The following is a 24,149-nucleotide window of genomic DNA, read 5'->3' on the forward strand; positions in this document are numbered from 1 at the left end:
ATACCTTGTATATACACATTCGTGCCTGAATCAAGTTAATTGAAATCTTCTTTCCAACTGTCAGCATATTAAACTTCACTACTATTATACAATTTAAAAACCACCATAACCTACACTTGGGAATTTTTATGCACATGGATCACTAATGAGAAATATGGATTCCCCAAGAGTCCAAACCTCTCATTTTTTAATTTGCCTTTTTTTTTACAACTTATTGACATATACAAGTGGTATATAATAAACCGCATATTTACAATATGTTTTTTGAGTTCTGACGTGTTTGCCCATGAAACTACTCCCACCAAATAAATAATAAAAACTTCCTTTTCCAAGTTAAAAATTGAGCTACCCTATGATCCAGCCATTGCACTACTGGGTGTTTACCCCAAAGATACAGACGTAGTGAAGAGAAGGGCCATATGCACCCCAATGTTCATAGCAGCAATATCCACAACAGCTAAATCATGGAAGGAGCCGAGATGCCCTTCAACAGATGACTGGATTAAGAAGATGTGGTCCATATATACAATGGAGTATTACTCAGCTATCAGAAAGAACGGGTTCTCAACATTTGCTGCAACATGGACGGCACTGGAGGAGATAATGCTAAGTGAAATAAGTCAAGCAGAGAAAGACAATTATCATATGGTTTCTCTCATCTATGGAACATAAGAACTAGGAAGATCAGTAGGAGAAGAAAGGGATAAAGAAAGGGGGGGTAATCAGAAGGGGGAATGAAGCATGAGAGACTATGGACTCTGAGAAACAAACTGAGGGCCTCAGAGGGGAGAGGGGTGGGGGAAAGGGATAGACCGGTGATGGGTAGTAAGGAGGGCACGTATTGCATGGTGCACTGGGTGTTATACGCAACTAATGAATCGTCGAGCCTTACACATCGGAAACCGGGGATGTACTGTATGGTGACTAACATAATATAATAAAAAATCATTAAAAAAAAAAAAAGAAGTAAACTGAGGAAGAAAATATTTCCTGAGTAATCCTTTACAAGGTAATAAGACACTTGTGAATGACTTTTTGTTGCTGCCCTATTTTAAAAACAAAATGTTAAGAAAATATTGAGTTACACTTCATAAATGCAAAAAGAGGAATGGAAATTTATCCCTGTTTATATTTTTTCTGATACTGTCCTCAAAAATAAATTTAATTAGCATGGTTCATTCAAAACAAAACAAAACAAAAAACCAAAAAAAAACCTTCCTTTTCCACAAAAAGTTTCCTCATGCTCCTTTGTAATCAATCCCTCAGCCCATTTCCATCCCCAGGCAACCACTATCATCTTCTTTTTGTCTATAGATTAGTTTGCATCTTTGAGTTTTAAATCACACAGCAGGTAATCTTTTGATTTGGCTTCTTTACTCAGGATGATTCTGAGTTTCATCCATACTACTGCATGTACCAATACTTTATCATAATACTTTCTATTGTTCAGTATTCTACTGTATGGTTATAAAACAGCGTATCCATTCACCTTTCGATGGACATTTGGATGGTTTTCAGGTTTTGGTTCTTAGAAATAAAGCTTCTTTTTTTTTTTTTTAAAAAAAGATTTTATTAATTTATGAGCAAGAGAGAGCGTACAAGTGGGGGGGCAGACTCCCCACTGAGCAGGGAGCCTGACGTGGGGCTCAATCCCAGGACCCTGAGATCATGACCTGAGCCAAAGGCAGATGCTTAACTGACTGAGCCAGCCAGGCACCCCTAGAAATAAAGCTCTGTGAGCATTCCTATTCAAGTTTTTACATAGGTCTGCTTTCATTCCTCTTGGGTCACTATTTTGGAGTGGAATGCTTGGGCTGTACAGCAGAGTATGTATAATAAGAAACTGTCAGGATCTGGGGAGAGCCCTGCTTCCAACCACGGTGGAGTAACAGGGACAGGAATTATCTCCTTACCTCAACATACTAAACATACAGGGCACGCAGAAGAGCAATGAGCAACGCGTCACTAGGACAGAAGAATTAGCCCTAGACCACGAATTCTCAGCAAGGGCAACAGCACCCTCAAAGGTAATAAAAATTGGTTCTGGGGCGCCTGGGTGGCGCAGTCGTTAAGCGTCTGCCTTCGGCTCAGGGCGTGATCCCAGCGTTCCGGGATCGAGTCCCACATCAGGCTCCTCCGCTGGGAGCCTGCTTCTTCCTCTCCCACTCCCCCTGCTTGTGTTCCCTCTCTCGCTGGCTGTCTCTCTGTCACATAAATAAATAAAATCTTTAAAAAAAAAATTGATTCTGCAGTGGGGCAGCAAAAAGTATTTTTTTAATGTATAAAGAACAGAAATACAAATAATACACAAATAGATACATGGTATAATTATGGAATTAAAATTTTATGAGTGGGGTGTAAATAGGCAAAGTGTCTAAAAAGGGTTTGGGGGGACGGTCAATAACGAAAAACAGGTTGAGAAACACGGCTCTATAGGCTGCTCTACTCCCACCTAACAACACTTAAAAAGCAGGCGCCTTGACTAAAACCAAAGACACCACCAAACTTAGATGTTCCTGAGGGAACACTGATGCAAAAATCCTCAACAAAATACTAACAAACCGCATTCAAAAGCACATTAACTGGCTTATTCACCATGATCAAAAGGGATTTATCTGGGCATGCAAGGATGGTTCAACATCTGCAAATCAACGTGATACATCCCATTAACAAAAAGAAGGTAAAAAATCACGGTCACCTTAACAGATGCCAAAAAAAAGTACTTAATAAAATTCAACATTCATTTCTGATAAAAACTCTCAACAAAGCAGGTGTAGAGGGAATTTAAAAGGCCACATATGACAAACCCACAGCTAACATCACACTCAACTGTGAAAAGCTGAGAGCTTTTCCTCTAGGATGAGGCATGGCACAAGGATGCCCACACTTGCCACTTTTATTCGACATAGTGCTAGAAGTCCTAGCCACAGCAATCAGATAAGGAAAATAAATAAAAGGCACGAAAATTGGTAAGAAAGAACGAAGACTGTCACTATTTGCAGATGACATGATACAATACATAGAAAACCCCACAGACTCCTCCAAAAAACTAGAAAAAAATGAATTCAGTGAAGGATAGAAAATCTACATAAAAATGTTGCATTTCCATACACTAACAATGAACTATCAGAAAGATAAATTAAGGGGCGCCTGGGTGGCTCAGCTGGTTAGGCGTCTGCTCAGGTCATGATCCCAGGGTTCTGGGATCGAGCCGCTCAGCAGAGAGCCTGCTTCTCTCTCTCCCTCTGCCTGCCACTCCCCCTGGTTGTGTGCTCTCTCTCTGTCAAATGAATAAATAAAATTAAAAAAAAAAAGAGAGAAATTAAGAAAACAATCCTATTTACAACTGCATCAAAAAGAATAAAATACCTACGGATAAATTTAACTAAGGAGGTGAAAGACCTGCATTCTGGAAACCATTAAACAGTGAGCAAAGAAACTAAAGATGATAGACAGAAAGACATACAGGCATACCTCATTTTAACTGCACTTCACAGACACTGCATCTTTTACAAACTGAAGGTCTGTGGCAACCCTATGACAGCAAGTCTACTGTGCCACTTTTCCAACAGCATTTGCTCTGATGTCTCTTCATGTCTCTCTGTCACATTTTGGTAATTCTCACAGTATTTCAAACTTCTTCATTATTATTTTGTTACGATGATCTGTGGTCAGTGACCTTCGATGTTACTATTGTAATTGTTTTGGGGTGCCATGAACTCTACCTATATAAGACAGTGAGCTTAACCGATAAATGTACGCGTTCTGACTGCTTCACCGACCAGCCATTCCCAGTCTCTCTCCCCCTCCTCCGGCCTCCCTATTCCCTGAGACACAATATTGAAAATAGGCCAATTAGTAACCCTACAATGGCCTCTAACCCTACAATGGCCTCTACGTATTCAAGGGAAAAGAAGAATCGCATAGTCTCTCGCTTTCATTCAAAAGCTGGAAATGATTCAGCTTAGTGAAGAAGGCTCGTCAAGGCCAAGAGCTAGGCTTCTGGAGCCGAACAGCCAAGTTGTGAATGCAAAGGAAAAGCTTTTGAAGGAAATTACAAGCGCCACTCCAGTGAACACGAAAGCAGTGAAACAGCCTTACCGCTGATGTGGGGAAGGTTGTAGTGGTGTGGATAGAAGATCAAACCAGCCACAACGCTCCCTTAAGCCAAAGCCCACTCCAGAACGAGGCCCTAAGTCTCTTCGATATATGAATGTTGAGAGAGGTGAGGAAGCTGCAGAAGAAAAGTCTGAAGCTGGCAGAGGCTGGTTCATGAGGTTTAAGGAAAGAAGCCGTCTCCGTAACATGAAAGTACGAGGTGAGGCAGTAAGTCCTGATGCAGAAGCTGCAGCGATATTCAGGCAGCACCTTCACCAGCAAAAAGGCGACACCTTACTGAAAGCTCAAGGTGACGGTGAGCATTGTTAGCAATACAATGTTGGGGGTTTTTTAAAGATTTTTTATTTTTAAGTAATCTCTACACCCAACGTGGGGCTCAAACTTACAACTGCAAGATCAAGAGTCACGTGCTCTAACTAGAATTTAAATAAAAACATGAAAAAAAAAAAAAGTCTCATGCCCTACCGACTGAGCCAGCCAGGTGCCCCAGGAATAAAGTATTTCTAAATTAAAGGCATGCACATTTTTTGGGCGCCTGGGTGGCTCAGTCAGTTAAGCATCTGCCTTCGGCTAAGGTCATGATCCCAGGGTCCTGGGACTGAGTATCGCATTGGGCTCCCTGCTCAGTGGAGAGCCTGTTTCTCCTTCTCCCTCTGCTCCCCCTGCTCTCTCATCTCTCTGTCAAATAAACAAATAAAATCTTTTTTTTAAATGTATATTTTTAAAGACATAATGCTAGTGTACACGATTTGATAGACTGCAATACAGTGTAAACATAACTTTTATATGCACCGGGAAAACAAAACTTCATTTGACTTGCTTTATTGTGATACTTGCTTTATTGTGGTGTCTGGAACCAAACCCGCCATCTCTCTGAGGTACGCCTATACCATGCTCACAGACTGGAACGGTATCGTTAAAATGTCAACACTATCCAGAGAACGCTTCAATAGCTTCAGTGCAATATGTATCAAAGTAACAGTGGCATTTTTCACAGAAACTGGAATAAATAACCCTAAAATTTGTATGGAACTACAAAAGACCCCAAATAGCCAAAGCAACCTTGAGAAAGAAGAATAAAGCTGGAGGTATCACAGTCCCTGAGTTCAAACTATACCACAAAGCTAGAGTAATGAACACAGTATGGCCCCAGCACAAGAACAGACATGTAGATCAAGGAGAAGAGAGTCCAGAAATAAACTCACACTTTAAAGGTCAATTAGTCTTTGATAAAGGGGGCAGGAATATACAATCGGGGGAAAAGACAGTCTCCTCAATAAAGAGTGTTGGGAAAACTGGACAGTTACATTCAAAGCAATGAAATTGGACCATTTTCTTACACCATATACAAAAATAAACTCAAAATTGATTAAAGATTTAAATTTAAGACCAAAAACCATGAATCTCCTAGAAGAAAACACAGGCAGTAAGCTCTTAGACACTGGTCAGAGCAATCATTTTTTGGGTCTGTCTCCTCAGGGAAGGGCAACAAAAGCAAAAGTAAACACATGGGACTACCAAACTAAAAAGCTTTTGCACAGCAAAGAACACCATCCATAAAATGAAAAGGCAACCTACTGAATGGGAGATGGCGTTTGCGAGGGACATAACCACTAAGGAGTTAACATCCGAAATATGTACGAATTCACAGCTCCATGTCAAAAACCAAACGTCCAACTAAAAAACAAGCAGAGGATGTGAGCAGACATGTCTCCAAAGACAACATACAGATGACCAACGGACACACCATGCTGAACATCACTCATCACTAGAGAAAAGCAATCAAAACCACAAAGAAACATCATCCCAGACATGCCGGAATGGTTAGTAACAGAAAGATAAGAAACAACAGGTATTAGTGAGGATGTGGAGAAAGGGACGCTCGTGCGCTGCTGGTGGGAATACAAAATGGTGCAGCCACTGTGGGAAACAGTATGGAAGTTCCTCAAAAAATTATGTAACCTAAATAGCCTTATATCTATTAAAGCAATTGAATTAGTTAGGGGCGCCTGGATGACTCAGTTGGTTAGGTGTCTGACTTCAACTCAGGTCATGATCTCAGGGTCCTGGGTTCAAGCCCTACGTCGGGCTCTATGCTCAGCGGGGAGTCTGCTTGTCCCTCTTCCTTTCCCTCTGCCCCCTCCCCTCCTTGTGCTGACAAATAAATAAATAAAATCTTTAAAAAAAAATCAAATTAGTTAAAACGTTTCCATTAAGAAAACTCAAGGCTCAAATGGTTTCACTGGTGAATTCTGCCAAATATTTAAGGAATCATTAACAATTTTACACAAAATCTTACAGACACTTGAACAGGAGGAAACACTTCCTTAGTCTATGTGGCAAGCATTATTCTAATTAAAAATTGGATTGTCTGGAGTTTTTTTTTTTTTTTTTTTGCTACTGAGTTGCAGGAGTTCTTTGTATCTTTTATATATTTTAGATATTATCTGATCCATGGTTTTTACAAATATTTCCTCCCATTCCTTAGGTGATGGTTTCCTTTGCTGTGCAGAAATTTCTAAGCTTGCTGCAGTCCTACATGTTGATTTTTGCTTTTGTTGATGGTACTTTCGATGTCTGTTTCGTTTGGTTTTTAATTGCTGTTGGCTGTGTCTGTGCTAGGTCTTTCCTGAGTCTATACCTTTCCCTGGGCATGTGTGGTGACTTTATAATTCCCCTGTATATGTAGTTGCTTCTGAATGTCCTCGTCCTCAATCTGGCTCTCAAAAGAAAAAATGAAGGGGAGGGGAGCAGACAAAAAAGACACAGCATCTTCAATCCCCTGGAAGTCACTTCAGCCACAGGGGTTAAGGGCTTGCAACAATAAGAGAAGGTAGAAAAAAAATGGCCTCTGCTTCTTGGTCTGTACGTCTGTGATCAGAAACAGTAATCAGAGCACAGATCCCTAATAGTTGAGGGACAAGGTCTTTCTTTCGGCTACTCTGGCTCCCACAAGCCACGTGCAAGCTGCTCCAGGGATAAGTGCACAGCTGCCTGCTCTGAAGGTGGAAGACGGGCAGCGGCTACTGTGCTCAGAGCTAAGATCAAACTTAACTGCAGTTTTCTATCCACGCTCGCCTGGAAACTGCAAGACTTCAACGGACCCCAGAGTTCCAAGAACAGTCACAGCACGCATGTTCTGCCACTGCAGCTGTTGTCCAGGTGGGGAGACAGATTCCTGGGGCTTCCTACTCTGCTTCTGTCCCAGAATGCTCTGGTCAACTGATTTTTGGTAAAGGTTCCAAGCGAATTAAATGGGAAAGGATAATCTTTTCAGCAAATGTTGCTGGAGCCACTGGACAGTCAGATGCACAAAATCCTCAAATTTTACCTCACGTCATATATAAAATTAACTGGGAAGGGGTCACAATCTGAACGTTAACAGTTAAAAATATGAACCTTCTGAAGGAAATATAGACAAAAATCATCCTGACCTTGGGTTTGGCAGATTTCTTACATGAAATACAAAAAAAGATGAACTGCAAAAGAAAAAAACTGCACTTAACATTAAGAATATTTGCTAATAAAATGAAAAAATCAAGCTACAGACTAGGAGAAAATTTTTGCTAAACAAATACTGGAGAGAAGACTTGTATCTAGAATAAAGACTTCTTACAGCTCAACGATAATCCCATTTTTTTAACGAATAAAATATTTGAAAGACATTTCACCAAAGAAGATATACTGATGGCAAGTAGATGCCTAAGATTATTAGTTATTAGGGAAATGAAAATTATAACCACAATGAGCTACCACAACACACTCACTAGCAGGAGACTGACGTACCAAGTGTTAGTGAAAATGTGGAGCACCTGGGACCTGACTACCTGGTGGGAGTGTAAAGTGGTAACCACTTTGGAAGACAGTTTGGCAGTTACCTAAGAAATTAAACATGAACCTATCTTACAATCCAGATATTCCACTCCTTCATACCTCCCCAAGAGAAATGTGAGCATGTGTCTGTCTACACCAGGCTCACAGAAAAATATTCACATCTTTTGTGACAGCTAAAATCTGGATACATACTGAATGTCAATTAATAGGTGAGTGAATAAACAAACTGTGGTAATATCCACACGAAGAATCACTACTCAGTGTTAAAAAGGAATGAACTAGGGGCGTCTGAGTGGCTCAGTCGGTTAAGTGTCCGACTCTTGATTTTGGCTCAGGTCAGGATCTCAGGGTTGTGAGATTGAGCCCCATGTTGGGAGGCAGGGAGCCCGGTTAAGATTCTCTCTCTCTCTCCCTCTGCCCCTCCCCCCTAAAAAAAAAAAAAAAGGAATGAACTATTAGTACATGCAACATGGATGAAACTCAGAATTATACCAGAAGCAGCTACGCAAAAACATATGTAATGTAGAACTCTATTTACATAGAATCCCAGGAAATGCGAACTAATCTAGTGACAGAGAGCCAATCAGTGGTTCCCTGGGGACAACCTGAGAAGGAGATAAGAAGGGCGTGAGAAAATGTTTAGGGGTAATGGATATGTTTATTAACTTAGTTGTGTTGATGGCCCCTTGGGGGCGTGCGCGCGCGCACACACACACACACACACACACACACAGTGTGTATACATATGTGTACACACGTGTATATGTGTGTGTGTATATGTGTGTGCATGTGTATATATATATATATATATATATATTTTTTTTTTAAAGATTTTATTTATTTATTCGACAGAGATAGAGACAGCCAGCGAGAGAGGGAACACAAGCAGGGGGAGTGGGAGAGGAAGAAGCAGGCTCCCAGCGGAGGAGCCTGATGTGGGGCTCGATCCCACAACGCCGGGATCACGCCCTGAGCCGAAGGCAGACGCTTAACCGCTGTGCCACCCAGGCGCCCCTATATATATTTTTTAAGCAGAACATTATTATATTTGAATACACAACTTCTGTACAACCAAAAAGTAAAACATCCCAGTAAAATGATGGTGACGACACATGGTATTTCATTTGCAACGCATGGCAAATGGTTAACATCCTAAGTCATAAATGACCTCTTAGAAACCAGGAACAAAAACACCAATATTCCAAGGGAAGTGAAGAAGAAGAAAAAAAAAAAGCCACACAGAGGAAAATGAAATAACAAGTGACTAGTAAGGTTTAAGGACATATGAAGATGACTGAACTGAACAGTAAGAGAAGAAAAGCACTTTTTTTGTAATACCATATTGTCAAAGATTAAAATATTGAAATGTAATGTTTGTACTGTTTAAGAAAACAGAAGTCTCATAAACAAACACTGGGAGACAAGACTGATGAGGACAATATATATCACTTGGGGAAAATTTGTACTTCTGACTCAGAATACAAAGTTTGGATATACTTAATTCCAACAAGGTGGAAATACTAGCACTATTTCAACAAATCAGCCAGAGAGATGGAGAACAGTTTATCTATAAAGCGTGTGTATATACATGCTGCCTAGAAAATTTGTACCTAATATAGGGTCCAAAAGACTACTAGCATAACAATTTGTTCATCAATATGGGGGAACATATATCTCAAAATTTATCAAACACTACACTTTAAAGAGGTACAACTTATTATAAATCAGTTATACCTCTGTAAAGCTTACGAAAATCCCGACAAATCAGATAGTAAACGTTTAAGTAAAAGAACAAGGAACTAAGAAAAGATACAAGTAGGAAGATAACCACTGGAACAAAAACAGAAACAAATATTCCTAAATAAAAGATATTTTTACACAACAAAGCAACTTTTAAAACCAGCAACAGAACAAGAGTTAGTGATGTAGAATTTCTCCGAGTGCTGGGGTGGGGGGTGGGGGGGGGGGGAACTGGTGTGCACACGGACAGAAACACTTCAAGGGGGTCCACAGGGCCAAAGCTATTTTAGTAATAGTAAAATATTCTTTGCCCTTTTATTTCTATCATGAGTGTACAATGGGGTTTTCCTGGAACTGTAAGAAATGTATCACAGATTAAATGCAGAAAGTTATGAGAATCCAACTGGATTCTACCTGGTTCTGGCTAGATTCTGATACCTGTCGTTGCATATAACAATAAGCCGAATATTAAAAAGATCTGCGAAACTGTAAAACCATACCTCTCATTACTTTTTGTTTGCAAATAAATATTATTTCTCATTTAAAATATTGTTTCTTTTTTTTTTTTTTAAAGATTTTATTTATTTATGTGACAGAGAGACAGCCAGCGAGAGAGGGAACACAGCAAGGGAGAGGGAGAGGAAGACGCAGGCTCCCAGCCGAGGAGCCCGATGTGGGACTCGATCCTGGAACGCCAGGATCACGCCCTGAGCCGAAGGCAGACGCTTAACGACTGCGCTACCCAGGCGCCCCTAAAATATTGTTTCTGTTAACATGTACTGGGCTTTTCATGATTTTTAAATAAAGTAATAAATGAACAAAGTATTTTTTAAATTTCTCAGTTTTAATCTTCTAGCAGGGCACATATTCATAGATAAAACCCATATAAAGAAGAACCCTTTGGGGTCCTCCGCGCTAGACAAATACTACTGTCAATCAACCATCACTGAACTCCCCAGAGAACTCCCTCCACCAAGATGCAGCCCTGTCAAAGGGCTGGCTGAACGGTCTAAGGGAGGGATCTTCAGGCTACACTGGTGCCCTCGACCTGCAGTCTGCAGGCTGCTAGACTATTCCTGGTCCCTAACAAGCTCAGAGAGAGCAAACCTTTAAAAACACTTCTAGCAATTTTACACTGCCACACAACCAAGCACACCATCAGTGGGTTTGTATTTTGTAGGTCTTTGGTTTTTTGGGTTTTTTTTTCTTCCATTTTGCTAGTTGTTCATTTTATCATATTTTACAAAAGCGTTGGTTTGCAACAGTCTGGAAATGTCTTCAACACATATACATTGAGAAACACTAAACTAGATGCCTTCTAATTAAATAGCGATTGAGATGATTCTTTTTTTCTAATTCTTTATTTAAATTCACTTTAATTAACATATAGTGTATTCGTTTCAGAGGTGGAGTTCAGTGATTCATCAGTTGTACTTAACACCCAGCGCTCATTACTTCGAGTGCCCTCCTTAATGCCCATCACCCAGTTACCCCATCCCCTCCCACCCCTCCCCTCCAGCAACCCTCAGTTTGTTTCCTATAGTTAGGTCTCTCTTACGGCTTGTCTCCCTCTCTGATTTTGTCAGCTTTTATTTTTCCTTCCCTTCCCCAATGTTCATCTGTTTTGCTTCTTAAATTTCAGAAAAAGTGGGAAGAGTCTTAAAGCAAAATATTATCAACATACATTATTTCCACCTGATTGAGAACATTCAAGAGAGCTTCCGCTATGTATACTGTTTCTAACGTAAATATCAAGGCAACTGCCCTTAAAATGGAAATCAGTGACGACAAAGAAGATCATACATACCCTCTTCAGCGAAGAATTTTTCTACAGGTCCCACAAACTGAGTGATGTCATTAAGTTCATCTTGGCTAACTTCTGGAAACGGGAAAACTTCTTTCTAAAAATGACATATACATTTACTAAAAATTTAATTTTTAGCCATTTCCCATTGTGGTAATATCAGTCAGAAGGGGAGAAAACGGAGTTGCTAGATTCCGTATCTGGTAGGCAGGGCATTACTCACTGACGGACGTAGGATGCAAATCCTAAACAGGAATCGTGCAGCAGACCCCACCACCGAGACGGATCTTCTGCCCAATTCAAGCAGGTTTATTCTTTTTTTTATTTTTATTTTTTATTTCATTTTTTATTACGCTAGTCGCCATCCAGTACATCCTTCGTTTTTGATGTAGTGTTCCACGATTCATTGTTAAGCGGGCCTATCCCTGCTTTTGATCAGCTTCCCCTATCAGTAACCAGGTCCATAGAGTGTCCCATGAAACAAAGAGCCCTAACACTTTAAAGCCCTGCAACTCGGTTCCCTGAGTTGCAGCCTGATGACTGGGCGGCCCTAGCCAAACCCCTTCCCCTCTCCAAGCTCCCACTGTCCCACGCGTAACATGCAGGTGAATATTTACTTAAGGGTGTTGGGAGGACTATGAAAGGCAGTAGGATGGGAAAGCTCTCTACCGAAATGTAAAATTCTACGCTCGCTATTTTGTGCGTTTGAAGGTGCTGCGCCGACAAGAACACACAGCGAGGACAGGCCTCCGTCTCGCCAGGTTTCTTGCCTGGCTGCGCACTCCAGCCTCCGTCCCTCCTGTCCCTCCTGTTCCGAGGACATCTACTCGCAGGAGGATCACTGCAGGACAGCCGGCTGCTGAGCGCCATCAACCTGAACTCAACTCTGGCTCTACCGCATCCATGTGTGACTTGGCCTTTCTCAGGGTCAGCTTCTCTTCTGTCACAGCTGACCCCTTAGAAGGGGAGGCTCCAAAGAGATACGGTGTCCGGGAATATGAAGAAGCTGTACTCATTTGTAGAGGACACTGGCTCTGCTCTCCTTTCTGCCTCACAGCCTGGAGAACAGCTGAGCGTCAAGTCTGTCTCAAACGGTCAAATGGCCGATGTTTCTGGCTGACCTCGGATTCCTCACTGAGCCATCACTACATATTGCCTACAATCCTCCTGCGTCCTTAGCTCCTCTGGCTTTCTGGGTTCCTGCTACCCCTGCAGCTGCCAGAGCAGCATGAGGGCTCAGACGAGTTCTTGGATTTGGTCTCCCAACAGCTGAGAAGTGATGTCCCAGGCCCCAGGCTGCCAGCCCCCAGGAGTCCTGCCTCTCCTCATGGCACCTCCTACCGAGTGCTCAGGAAGGGTCTTTAGAACAGAGGAGTCCTCAGTCTTCCCCTCTATCCCCCTGTGTATCTCTGATCAGCCACTGACGCCTGTCCACTCTAGTAAGCTCCCAAGTCTGTTTTCTCCTCTCAGGATCCAGGACTACAGGCTCGTGGAAGGTCCCTATCCAAAAGGGACAGCAGACTTCAAGGAACTCTTGCCCCCCAGGCCATCCCAGATCCTGCCCTCAAAATGGTCTAGCCAGAAAATACGCTGAGACTTTCATCACTCTACAGCCTCTCAGAACAAAGCCGGCTGCTTAGCTGAATATACAGAGGCTCAACCCAGGCCCTTCACAGCCTCACTGGTTCCTGTGGGCTTGTGCAACAGGCAGTGTCAGAGGAAGATGATTCCGTTCTGCTACCAGCGAGCACAGCAGGTGAGAAAAGAGAAAGCCTGGCAGCTAGCTGGTCCTCACCTACAACCAAAGGATAACTGCTACAGGAAGAGAGAGCTCAAGTGCATGTAAGAACAGATTTCTGACAGCAATGTTCACAATCCCAATGGGGTGTCTCGTGGGTGCTGGGCTCGACTTCTATCAGCAGTTTTTAAATTTTTTGAAGCAGTGGAACTGATTTCTCAAATAAGTCTACTACAGAAACCAAATACGTAACACAGGTAAAAGTCGAGCTGCTCAGTTTGAGGCTGCAGGTGGGGAGGTCACCCAAATGCCTCCCATTCAACTCCCCGCTGGCCCTGGCAATAGCCTCTGGGGGGCACTTCCAGGAATAGCAAGGGTCCAACCGAGGGCAGCGTGACAGCTACAGGCCTAGAGGACCTTGGAGGTTTCTCTGTACTCAGAGATTCAAACCCCAGCAATGCTGTGAGATGACGTCAGCTTCAGTCAGGGCAGCAGCACTGGAGGGGCTCACAAGTGGTCAGATTCTAAATATATCCTGGAAGGTAGAGAAAACAGGGTTTGCTGTTGGCTTAGATGTAGATTATGAGAATCAGAGGCATCCAAGGGGACTCCAGGAGCTTGGCCTGAACAGTGGAACAACAGAGCCACCACCATCTGCGATAAGATGACTGGTGGGAGGAGCAAAGTGGGTGGCAACACCAGGAACTCAGTTTCAGATATGCTAAATCTGAGGTGCCTATTAGACATCTAAGTGGAGCTTCTGGGTAGAGAGGTGGACATCAAGAGCCTGGAGTTCAGGGGAGAAATCTGAGCTGGAGAAATATGTTAGAGTCGTCAGGATACTGATGATATTTAAAGCCACAATGCTAAATTAAAGGAAGAGTTGTGGATAAAAAGAGAAGTCTATAGACAGAGCCTCAGAAAACCCCAACTTTGAAAAACAGACCCACATATACAGAGGACAAACTAATGGGTGTGAGAGGGGAAGGAGGTAGGAGGATGGGAAAAATGAGGAAGATGAGTGGGAAGTACTGGAAAGGTACAGCACTGGGACTCTAGTCAATGGTACTGTAGTGTTGTATGGTGACAGGTGGCAGCTACACTTGTGATGAGCGTAAGTACAGACTTGTCAAATCGCTGTTGTACACCTGCAACTAATATAACATTGTGTGTCAACTATACTTCGATTAAGAAAAAAGAGTCAAGTGAAACTAATATAACACTGCATGTTAACTATACTGGAATTAACAAAAAAAGTCAGGGGCTGGAGTGTATAATGCTCAGTGAAATAAGTCAGTCAGAGAAGACAAATACCATATGATTTCACTCATACGTGGAATTTAAGAAACGAAACAAACGAGCAAAGAGGAAAGGGAAAGAGAGAGACAAACTAAGAGACTCTTTTTAAAGATTTTATTTATTTAAGAGACAGAGGGAGCTAGAGAGAGAGCGAGCACGCCAGCGTGCACGCCCTCACAGGGAAGGAGAGTGAAAGGGAGTATTAGACCCTGCTGAGCCCTCCGTGGGGCTAGATTCCAGGGTCCTGGGATCATGACCTGAGCCAAAGGCAGATGCTTAACCAACTGAGCCACCAAGGTGCCCCAAGAAAGAGACTTTTTTTTTTTAATTTAAAGATTTTATTTATTTGTCAGAGATAGAGAAAGAGAGCACAAGCTAGGGGAAAGGCAGGCAGAGGGAGAAGCAGGCTCCCTGCTGAGCAGGGAGCCCTGTGTGGGACTTCATCACAGCACCCTGGGATCATGACCTGAGCCGAAGGCAGACCCTTAACCGACTTAGCCACCCAGGTGTCCCAAGAAAGAGACTCAACTAAAGAAAACAAACAGATGGTTGCCAGAATGTAGGTGAGTGTAGGGATGGATGAAATAGGTGAAGGAGATTTACTGTACACAAATAAGCACTGAGTAATAACTAGAACTGTTGAATCATTATATTGTACACCTCAAACTAATGTAACACTGTATGCTAACTACACTGGACTTAAAAATTAAAAACAATTAAAAAAAAAAAGAAAATTCCCAACTCTGATAGGGCTAGTCAGAAAGACTGGCCAACGTTTAGAGGTTAAGGAGCCAAGAAAGATCCAGCATAGGAGGCTGAGAAGGATCAGCCAATGAAGTCAACAGAAAAGCCAGGAGAGAATGGTTTTTTAGAAGCCAGGAGTGATGAACTGTATCAAGGAAGGTGAGAACAGACCACTAGTTTGACAACATGGAAATCACTAACCTCAGTTTCAGCAGATTGTTAAGGACAAAAGCTCGAATGGTCTGAGTTCAAGATGTAGCAGAGAGGGAACAATCACTGATGGAGACGAGAAAGGAAAGAATTACTGGATCAATGTCCCTGAGTAGGTGAGAAGGCATGGGGCCTAGTGATAAGGTTGGTCTTTGCTAAGATACATAGTTCATCCATAGTCATCGACTGTAGACCTATGGGCACACATGTGGGGACAAGGGGTAAACGCAGTGATGGAGGTTCTCCTCTGACTGCGTGTGCTTTCTCAGTGAAACAAGAAGCCAAGCTGACAGGTGAATGAGGATGGGGGAGGTGGTACACGAAGCCTGGAGAAAGAGAGACATGAAAAATTTGTGTTTTTTTCACCAATGTGCTGGAAGGCATGATGGACGTCCCAGGACCCAGGTTCCGGGCAAAAAAGGTTTCTCAAACGTTAAAGACTGGCTTTGCACTTCCTAGCAGGGCAAACCATTCTGAGTTTCAACTTCTGCACCTGTATTGCCTGATTAGAGGAACAGTCTAAAGAAAAATCGGAGAATAACTCCTTAAACAATACAGTACCAGTCAACATTTCAGCCTACCTCAAAGCATTTTACACACATTTTTTTTTTCTTTGCTTTGCATGGCACTTTTAGGAGAGGGCAAGTACCACTTTAACTATTTTGTAGATCAGCACTCAGGCACAGGAAAGTGAAGTGACTAACTCAAGGTCACAAGACTACTAAGTGGTGAAGCCCGCAATCATGACCTATTCTACTGCCTCTGGCATCTCTACACAGTACCCAACAATTCAAAAAGCATTTCCGTGCACCACAAATCTCACTTTACGACGTATCTGTGAGGCAGTACATGTAACTAGCTCCATTTTAAGGCTGAAAGAACTGAGGCTGAAAGAGAACCAAGGTCAAATCCATTAACAAGAGGATGATGAGGGCTTGATAAGGCAGCTGTTAACTACTGAGTAACAGCTAGGTTACTCCTGGGTTATACCACCTACGGAAGGGACCGGGTCGGGGAGACACCTCGGAGCCAGCGTGCTAACGCAGGGTGAAGCGCCGGAAATCAAGCTGTGACGCCAAGGAGCCGCGAGAAACCGCCAGAAGAGCGCCGCGGTCACGGTCCGAGCTGTTTAGGAATCAGAGAGGAAGGCCCGCACATTTCGGGGCCAGAACGCTGAGGGTTGCTCAGTGACCACCTCACCTAGGCATTTCCAAATTGACCTAACAAGAATTAGCTGTCAGAACCGTAGATTGATTCTCAGGGCCCGTAGCTGGACTCTTCCCTTTCCCTGGAAAGGTTCTAGCGGGACTCAGGAACTTGGGAGTTTGAGCACATCCCCCGCCTGCCCGGCGTATTTGTCCGCCAGGTGGGGGACTTTCACTTCAACCCCTCTTTCCTGCTAAAGCGCAACAACCGGGAGGCAAGAGAGCAAGGGTCGGCCAGCGCTCGGCGTTACCTTCTCGATTTTGCCCAAGAAGAGCTCCTTGGCGAAAGCTCGGCTCCGCGGGCTAGTGCGCAGCGGGCGCCGGCTCGTGGCGAAAGCCACCAGAGCCCGGGAGGCACGCGCCGCTACCACCCCGCGCAAGAAGAGCACCGCGACACCCATGCTGCCCGACGTGATCCACGCCACCCCCGCGCCGACGTCTTTTTTAACGACTCAGTCACATGCACCCTGCAGGCGCCGCCCGATGACGCCACTGGCCTGGGCCACGCCCCTCGACCGCACCACCCCGCCCGTCTCCATTGCGCTTGCGCGGCCTTCCACAAGGCGGGGCTGTGAGGGGGGAGGTCGAAGGGCGGATCGGCGCCGTGTTGGCAGCTTTTTGCTGGGCTGTTATTGGCCACGGGGAGGCTTTTGATTTCAAGAGCTGGTGGGAGGTTGGGTCTGTGCCAGCTAGGGGAAACTTCTCAGCGCCCGGGAGTCCAAGCGGAGGCCCGGCTGTCTCCACTTGCTTCCCTGTTGCCAGTTGGGGCGACGAAGACGTGGCAAATCTAAAGAAAAGAAAATGGGAGGGGGATTCACAGTATTGGTTATCTCTGGAGGGGAACTCAGGATGTGTAATGTTTTTTAAGTGGATTCCTGAGGCTTCCTTTCGATTCATAGCTTTCATGCATGTTACGTATGCCTAATCTGGAAGGGGAAAATAAAAGGCTTGTTCTGCCAGAAAGAGGTCTGGATGTAATCCTGAGTCACAACTGTCCCTGGGAAATGATGAAAGAGTAGAAGGCGAGCTGAAGACAAAGCACAAGCTGACACCCCTGCAAACCCCACAAACTGCCCCCCCCCCACTCCCAGGTGGAATTTGTGAGCTTCCTCAGGCACTCCTGGCTGCCCTAAAGCTAAGGCAAGGAAAAACTAACAGTTAATTTATAGAGATTACAGTCCTACAAGACAGGAGTCTTAAGGAGTCCACTAAGACAGAGGTCTTAGTGATTTACAAGAAAAAAAGCATTCTTATCAATAACCTGACTTCCAGAAGGAAATGTAGATAAAATTAAATGTCCTTATAACCTGCAGCCAATTGACAAATATTTGAGGCAGGCAGAATACAACGTTTCTTCCCTTGGGAAGCTCCCAACTGTGTAAAGGTTAATGCCTGGCTAGAGGGAAAAACAACCTCGGTTTGACGATAGCAAGGCCTCGGGTTTCCTGTGAGTCTTCTTTAGTACTGGAAAATCCTTTTGAAACTTCCCTGATCTTTACTTCCCCCAACCCCAAAGGATATAATCAGGTGCTCCTCAGAATCCCAGGGGAGCAGCTCTTTTCTGTCCATGGGTCCTGTCCCCGTGCTTTAATAAAATGGCCTTTTTGCATAAAAGACGTCTCAAGAATTCTTTCTTGGCCATCCGCTCCAGAACTCGCTTACATTCCAAAACTACATCAAGAAACACCAACTTAAAAGGCAGGCGGAGGAAGAGAAGCTACAAAGGGAACCAAGTAGGGGTGTGCACCCTGGGGTGGGACGGGAAAGGCCATGAGCCCAGGGAGGAGGTCCCGGCAGGCAGCCAGGCCCAGCGATACCCGACAGGGCAAGTGGGCGCTCTCTAGTGGTCTTAAGTCAGCCTCCTCCAGGAAGATTTCTTCTCCTTGTGCTTGTATTTACCACAGTACTGGAAACTGTTCTCTGCCTCCATCATGTGAACTGGAAAACAGTGGGAAACCTGGGTTATCTCATCGTGCTTTGCCTGCCAGGCCCAATAAAAGGTTGACTTGATGACAACATCAGGGGAAAGAGTTAAAAAACTTTTTTGGTTGCATAATATTTGCAAGCATCTTCTGCTATCCGTATTATCTGTTCTGTCTTTAACCGTGAAAGGGTTGACACCTTGTTTCTTCATCCGTATTCAGCCCTTGCTCAGTTCAGCACTCAGCTTCACTGGAAGGCCTCTGGAGACACCTGCCTTTGAATGAACCCCACGAGCAAAACACGAAGCGAGAGTACAAACACTGGGTTTCAGTGTTGAGCTGGTGTATGTTTTCGCCAAAACATGTAGTTCTATCATTCAATCAGATAATCTTCAGGTCCTGCACTAACCAACTGAGAAATTTAGTGGCACACAGTTTCGAAAACAAAATTTGGGGAAAATTTAAGGCGTAGGTGACTAGAGTAGCGTGTACAGTGGAAAAAGAGTTTTGGAGTTCTACCGGTTTGCCAGTTTCTAAGCTCAGTTTTCTCATCTGTAAAAGTGAGTATAATACCGCTTACCTAACCGGACTTGTGGGGTTTAAAATTGTAGGAAAGCAGGGGCGCCTGGGTGGCACAGCGGGTAAGCGTCTGCCTTCGGCTCAGGGCGTGATCCCGGCGTTATGGGATCGAGCCCCACATCAGTCTCCTCTGCTATGAGCCTGCTTCTTCCTCTCCCACTCCCCCTGCTTGTGTTCCTTCTCCCGCTGGCTGTCTCTATCTCTGTCAAATAAATAAATAAAATCTTTTAAAAAATAAATAAATAAATAAAAAATAAAATTGTAGGAAAGCATCTAGAACAGCAAATGATCAATGTTACACTATGTGACTCTCATCTTACACTTGAGGATTAGCCTCTGAGAAATGGGACGCTATTTTTAAACAGTTTGCTTGAGGGGCACCTGGGTGGCGCAGTCGTTAAGCGTCTGCCTTCGGCTCAGGGCTGATCCCGGCGATCTGGGATCGAGCCCCACATCGGGCTCCTCCGCTATGAGCCTGCTTCTTCCTCTCCCACTCCCCCTGCTTGTGTTCCCTCTCTCGCTGGCTGTCTCTATCTCTGTCAAATAAATAAATAAAATCTTGAAAAAAAAGAAAAAAATAAACAGTCTGCTTGAGACATAGAATTTCCTATATTCAGTGTTTGAAACACTCCGAGTATCTCTGAATGTTCTTCCTGTATGATCACATCAACCCAACTGACTCCCGTATATAACTTAAGCAGCAAAGAAACCGCCGCTCTTCCGTCGCTGTAATGTCAGTGTTAGTATATCAAGATGCTTGGCTTTAGGTCTCAGGCAAATTGAGTAGAAAACGATTTCTAGATCCATTGGTGTTAAAGCTGCAAAGGGAATGGAGAGATTTACTTACACAAACTGGGGAGCAGACGCGGTGGAGTTGTCTCCTGTGCCAAGACTACAAGATCAATAATATATATTTTATATGAAAAACAAGTTAGTCAAGGTTCCTGCCCGTAGCAATCAATATCCTAATGAAAGGGCTCACAGATACATTGTGCAAATTTTATCTCCGGTTTATTTCCTGCTGGGAAGTTTCTGACACCTTACTGTCTAGACATCAAACTTCTGTACGTAAACAGGTGTCCCTCAGAGAATATTTTTCTCTCCTACATGAAATCCTGTCCTTTTACTACTTCCTTTTTGATGCATATTTGTTCCCATTTGGGGTATATTCGTTATTAGAGAAACACGGAAGTCACTGGCTCGTTGAAATCCGCAAAGATAATGGGGTATTATGGGTTGAATTGTGTACCCCCAAGATTCAGTTGTTGAAGTCCTACGCAGAGTACCTCAGAATATGACCTTTTCTGTTCTGTCGCCAATATCATTAGCTAAGTTCGGATGAGTCATACTACAGTAGTGTGAACCCCTCATCTAATATGAACTGGTGCCCTTTTAGGAAGTGCCCTTATAGGAAGAGGAAATTTGGACATAAATATGCACAAAGGGAGAAAACCATGCGAGGATGGAAACAGAGATCAAATGATACTTGTACAAGGCAAGAAACACCAGAGATTAGCAGAAAACCACGAGAAGCCAGGAAACAAGCCACAGGCAGATTTCTTCTCAGCCCCGAGAAGGAACCAACTGTGCCAACGCCTTGAGCTTGGACTTCTAGCCTCCAGACCTGTGAGACAGTGAATTCTTTAAGCCCCCCATTCTGTGGTTCTTTTCTTTCTTTTTTTTTTTTTTTTAAAGATTTTATTTATTCAACAGAGACAGAGACAGCCAGCGAGAGAGGGAACACAAGCAGGGGGAGTGGGAGAGGAAGAAGCAGGCTCATAGCAGAAGAGCCTGATGTGGGGCTCGATCCCAGATCGCCGGGATCACGCCCTGAGCCGAAGGCAGACGCTTAACCGCTGTGCCACCCAGGCGCCCCCTGTGGTTCTTTTCTTTCTCCCGCTCTCTTTTTAAGATAGATTGAAAGGTTTATTTCAAAGAATTGACTTACATAATTGTAGGGACTGGCGAGTCTAAAATCTGTAGGCAGGCCAGCACACTGGAAACTCAAGCAGGAGCTCACCCTTGAGGCCCCTATGGTTTTTATTAGAGCAGTCCTACCAGAGTAATACGAGAGGTGTGATTCTGGGCACACAGTGTTTTCAGAAATCCATTAGACCTAATAGTGACTAGGACTGAGGCTATGTCTTAGAACCCATACACCCAGGGGCGCCTGGGCGGCTCAGTTCGTTGAGCATCTGACTCTTGGTTTCAGCTCAGGTCATGATCTCAGGGTCGTGGGATCAAGCCCCACATCAGGCTCCACACTCAGCATGGAGTCTGCTTGAGTTTCTCTCCATCTGCCCCTCCCCCTGTGTACTCCCTTTCTCTCAAATAAATAAATCTTAGAAAAGAAGAAGAAGGAGGAGGATGAGGATGAGGAGGAGGAGGAGGAGGAGGAGGAGGAGGAGGGGAAGAAGAAGAAGGGGAGCAGCCCACACACCAGGTGCCCAGCCCTCTTTCTCTGTTCTCTTTTCCCCATTATTGGCTGACCTAAAATACGGCCAAACTAGCCTACTAGATAAGGTCAGGAGCCCCATCAGTTCTTTCAGTCTTCACCTCTGCCCACTCATTGAGGGTAAGAGTACTTTTAGGTCAAGGCTACATGAAGGAGCTCTGTATCCACACACAGGGCTCGTCATATACGTGCTCTGTTTCTTCTTGGGTGTAATCATCAGCGTGACTATTTTGGACTTGATGAACGAGTCTTTCTGCCCAACAATGTGTTGTCTTGTTCTTTCCACTCCCTCACTGCCACCAGACCTTGGGCAAGATGCGACCCATCCCAGAGTCTCAGTTTTCTCATCCATAAAGCGATGAAATCAACCCGAAGGATATATGTGTAAGAGTAAGACTCAGTGGACTAACATTGACTTATCCTCTCTTTTCACCCACCCTAGATTTCAGAGTCTAGCAATCCAGCTAAAAAGGAAAAAAGTCTAAAAACAGACACTTTTTTTTTTTTTGAGAGAGAGAGAGAGCATGAATTGGGGGGAGGGGCAGAGGGAGAAGCAGGCTCCCCACTGAGCAAGAAGTCCTATGTGGGGCTCGATTCCAGGACCCTGGGATCATGACCCAAGCCAAAGGCAGACACTAAACCGACTGAGCCACCCAGGCGCCCCTAAAAATAGATACTTTTAAGTTCAGACTTGGTCCTCATGATGACAGTCTTTCAAAATCTCAAGAGAGCTGAAATATTAAGAGGATTAACAACAAGAAAAACAAAATAGTTTTGATTTTCTCTGATGTTTCAAAAGCCAAAATAGCCCGAGATCCAAGTTCTAAAGCATGTAGGACCCACCATCACAGTATGAAAAGTGTGTGAAATAACACAAAGCTGCATTCAGACTCTGAGGATTCCCAAAGCAGGTGCTGAAAGTGAGAGGCAGGCAATCACCTTAACTCCCTGGGGTCTTCTGTACCTGTCTGAAAGCTGGGAGAGCAAAATCTTATTTCACGGTGGCGAGGTGGCAGCATCAGCATGGGAAAACCTTAACTCGTGGGAAACCGCACATAGAGAGGATGCAACGCCAGTCCTTGCTAACGGGACTTATTACGGAGTACCGTAGTCCCCCAGCACCCTCCATCCTCGGTTTCACTTCCGGTGGTTCCAGTCACCCATGGTGAACTGCAGTCCAGAAAGGACGGTTCCCCTTCTGATAAACATTCGGAAGGTCGACAGTAGCCTAACGCTAGGACACGGTGCCTACATCATCCCCCTCACTTCACCTTATCCCGTGGGCATTTTATCATCTCACATCATCACAGGGGGGAATCCAGTACAATGAGATATTTTGAGAGAGAGAGAGAGACAACATTCACGTAACTTTTATTGCACTCTATGGTTATAATTGTTCCAGTTATTGTTGTTAGTCTGAGTGTACCTAATTTATAAATGAAGCTTTATCATAGATGATGAAGTTCAGGTGAATATACGTGAGGTTCAGTGGGGTGGAGTCCGGAGCCGACGACCGAGAAAGAATTCTTGAAACGTCTTTGATGCAAAGTGGTGGTTTATGAAAGCACGGGGACAGGACCCGTGGGCAGAAAGAGCTGCTGCCCCGGGGTTGTGAGGAATGGCCTATTTTATACCCTCAAGTGGGGAGGGGGCTAGGGATAGCGTAAGTCTCTAAGGAATTTTGGAAGCAAGGTTTCCAGGACCTTGAGGGGGCTAGCTGTTGTTGGGAAAAGGTCATTTATTACCGTCTAATAAAACCTGAGTCATGAGACCCTTCAGATGTATATCGGTGGGCCGTATGCTGGGGGGATGATTGCCAACACGTATCTTGGGGGGTTAGAGATAAAGGAAGTTTCCAAAGGAGTTTTTATACGTTAAAGTAGACTTACAGGATCTTGGTGGAGGGGAGGGGGTCAGGCTAGGACTGCCTTTGGCCCTTAGCACAGTATTAACATCGAGGCAGCTGAGTTCCTAGAGGAATGTCACCATGCCTGTTTCAAGGACTTGTCAATGGGCTGTAGGTAGTAAGGACTGTTTCTTTGTCCTTTAGGGCAGCCAGGAGTGTGGGAGGAATGTTGCATCCATCCCATGGCGGGGGAGGGTTGCGGGGTGTCAGTTTCTGCTTTGTCCTCAGCTTGCCTTCCGTTCCCTCATCCATAGACACGTAGGTATAAGAAAAAAAGCTGTGTGTATAGTGTTCGGTACAATCTGCACTTTCAGGCATCCACGAAGGGTCTTGGAACGTATCCCCCCCCCCCACCGCCGTGGATAAGGGAGGACTACTGTATTCCTCTTCAACTCAAGCAAGTAAATACTGGGAAACATATCTGGCAAAGTGTGGAACCCTGACACACAGCGGGTCATCGTCAGGAGGGGTCGCGGCCAGCCTCTTCTCAGAAAACCCTTGTGGCTGCAGCGATGGCATTTAGCACTCGGCACTAACATTTCTTTGAAACTAGTAACAATATTTTTTGTAATCCTCTGAGCCAGTGACGGTGGG

At 44.2% G+C, this 24,149-nt stretch overlaps 1 protein-coding gene across 2 annotated transcripts in view; it reads right to left on the bottom strand.

Annotated features, from left to right (window-relative positions):
• Positions 1-17,138, bottom strand: part of ACAD9 (acyl-CoA dehydrogenase family member 9) — a 48,015-nt gene extending 30,877 nt beyond the window's left edge. For both annotated transcript variants that reach the window (XM_087866741.1, XM_045812296.2), the window contains exons 1-2: positions 16,945-17,138; positions 11,501-11,594 (exon numbers count right to left, since the gene is read on the bottom strand). In XM_087866741.1, coding sequence (XP_087722867.1) covers positions 11,501-11,594; positions 16,945-17,094 — 244 coding nt within the window. In that variant the 5' untranslated portion in view covers positions 17,095-17,138. The remainder of the gene's footprint in view (positions 1-11,500; positions 11,595-16,944) is intronic.
• Between the last annotated feature and the right edge of the window lie 7,011 nt (positions 17,139-24,149).

Source organism: Ursus americanus, chromosome 14, assembly GCF_024610735.1.
Source record: "Ursus americanus isolate L20-20 chromosome 14, mUrsAme1.1.p, whole genome shotgun sequence".
Taxonomy (NCBI): Eukaryota; Metazoa; Chordata; class Mammalia; order Carnivora; family Ursidae; genus Ursus; species Ursus americanus.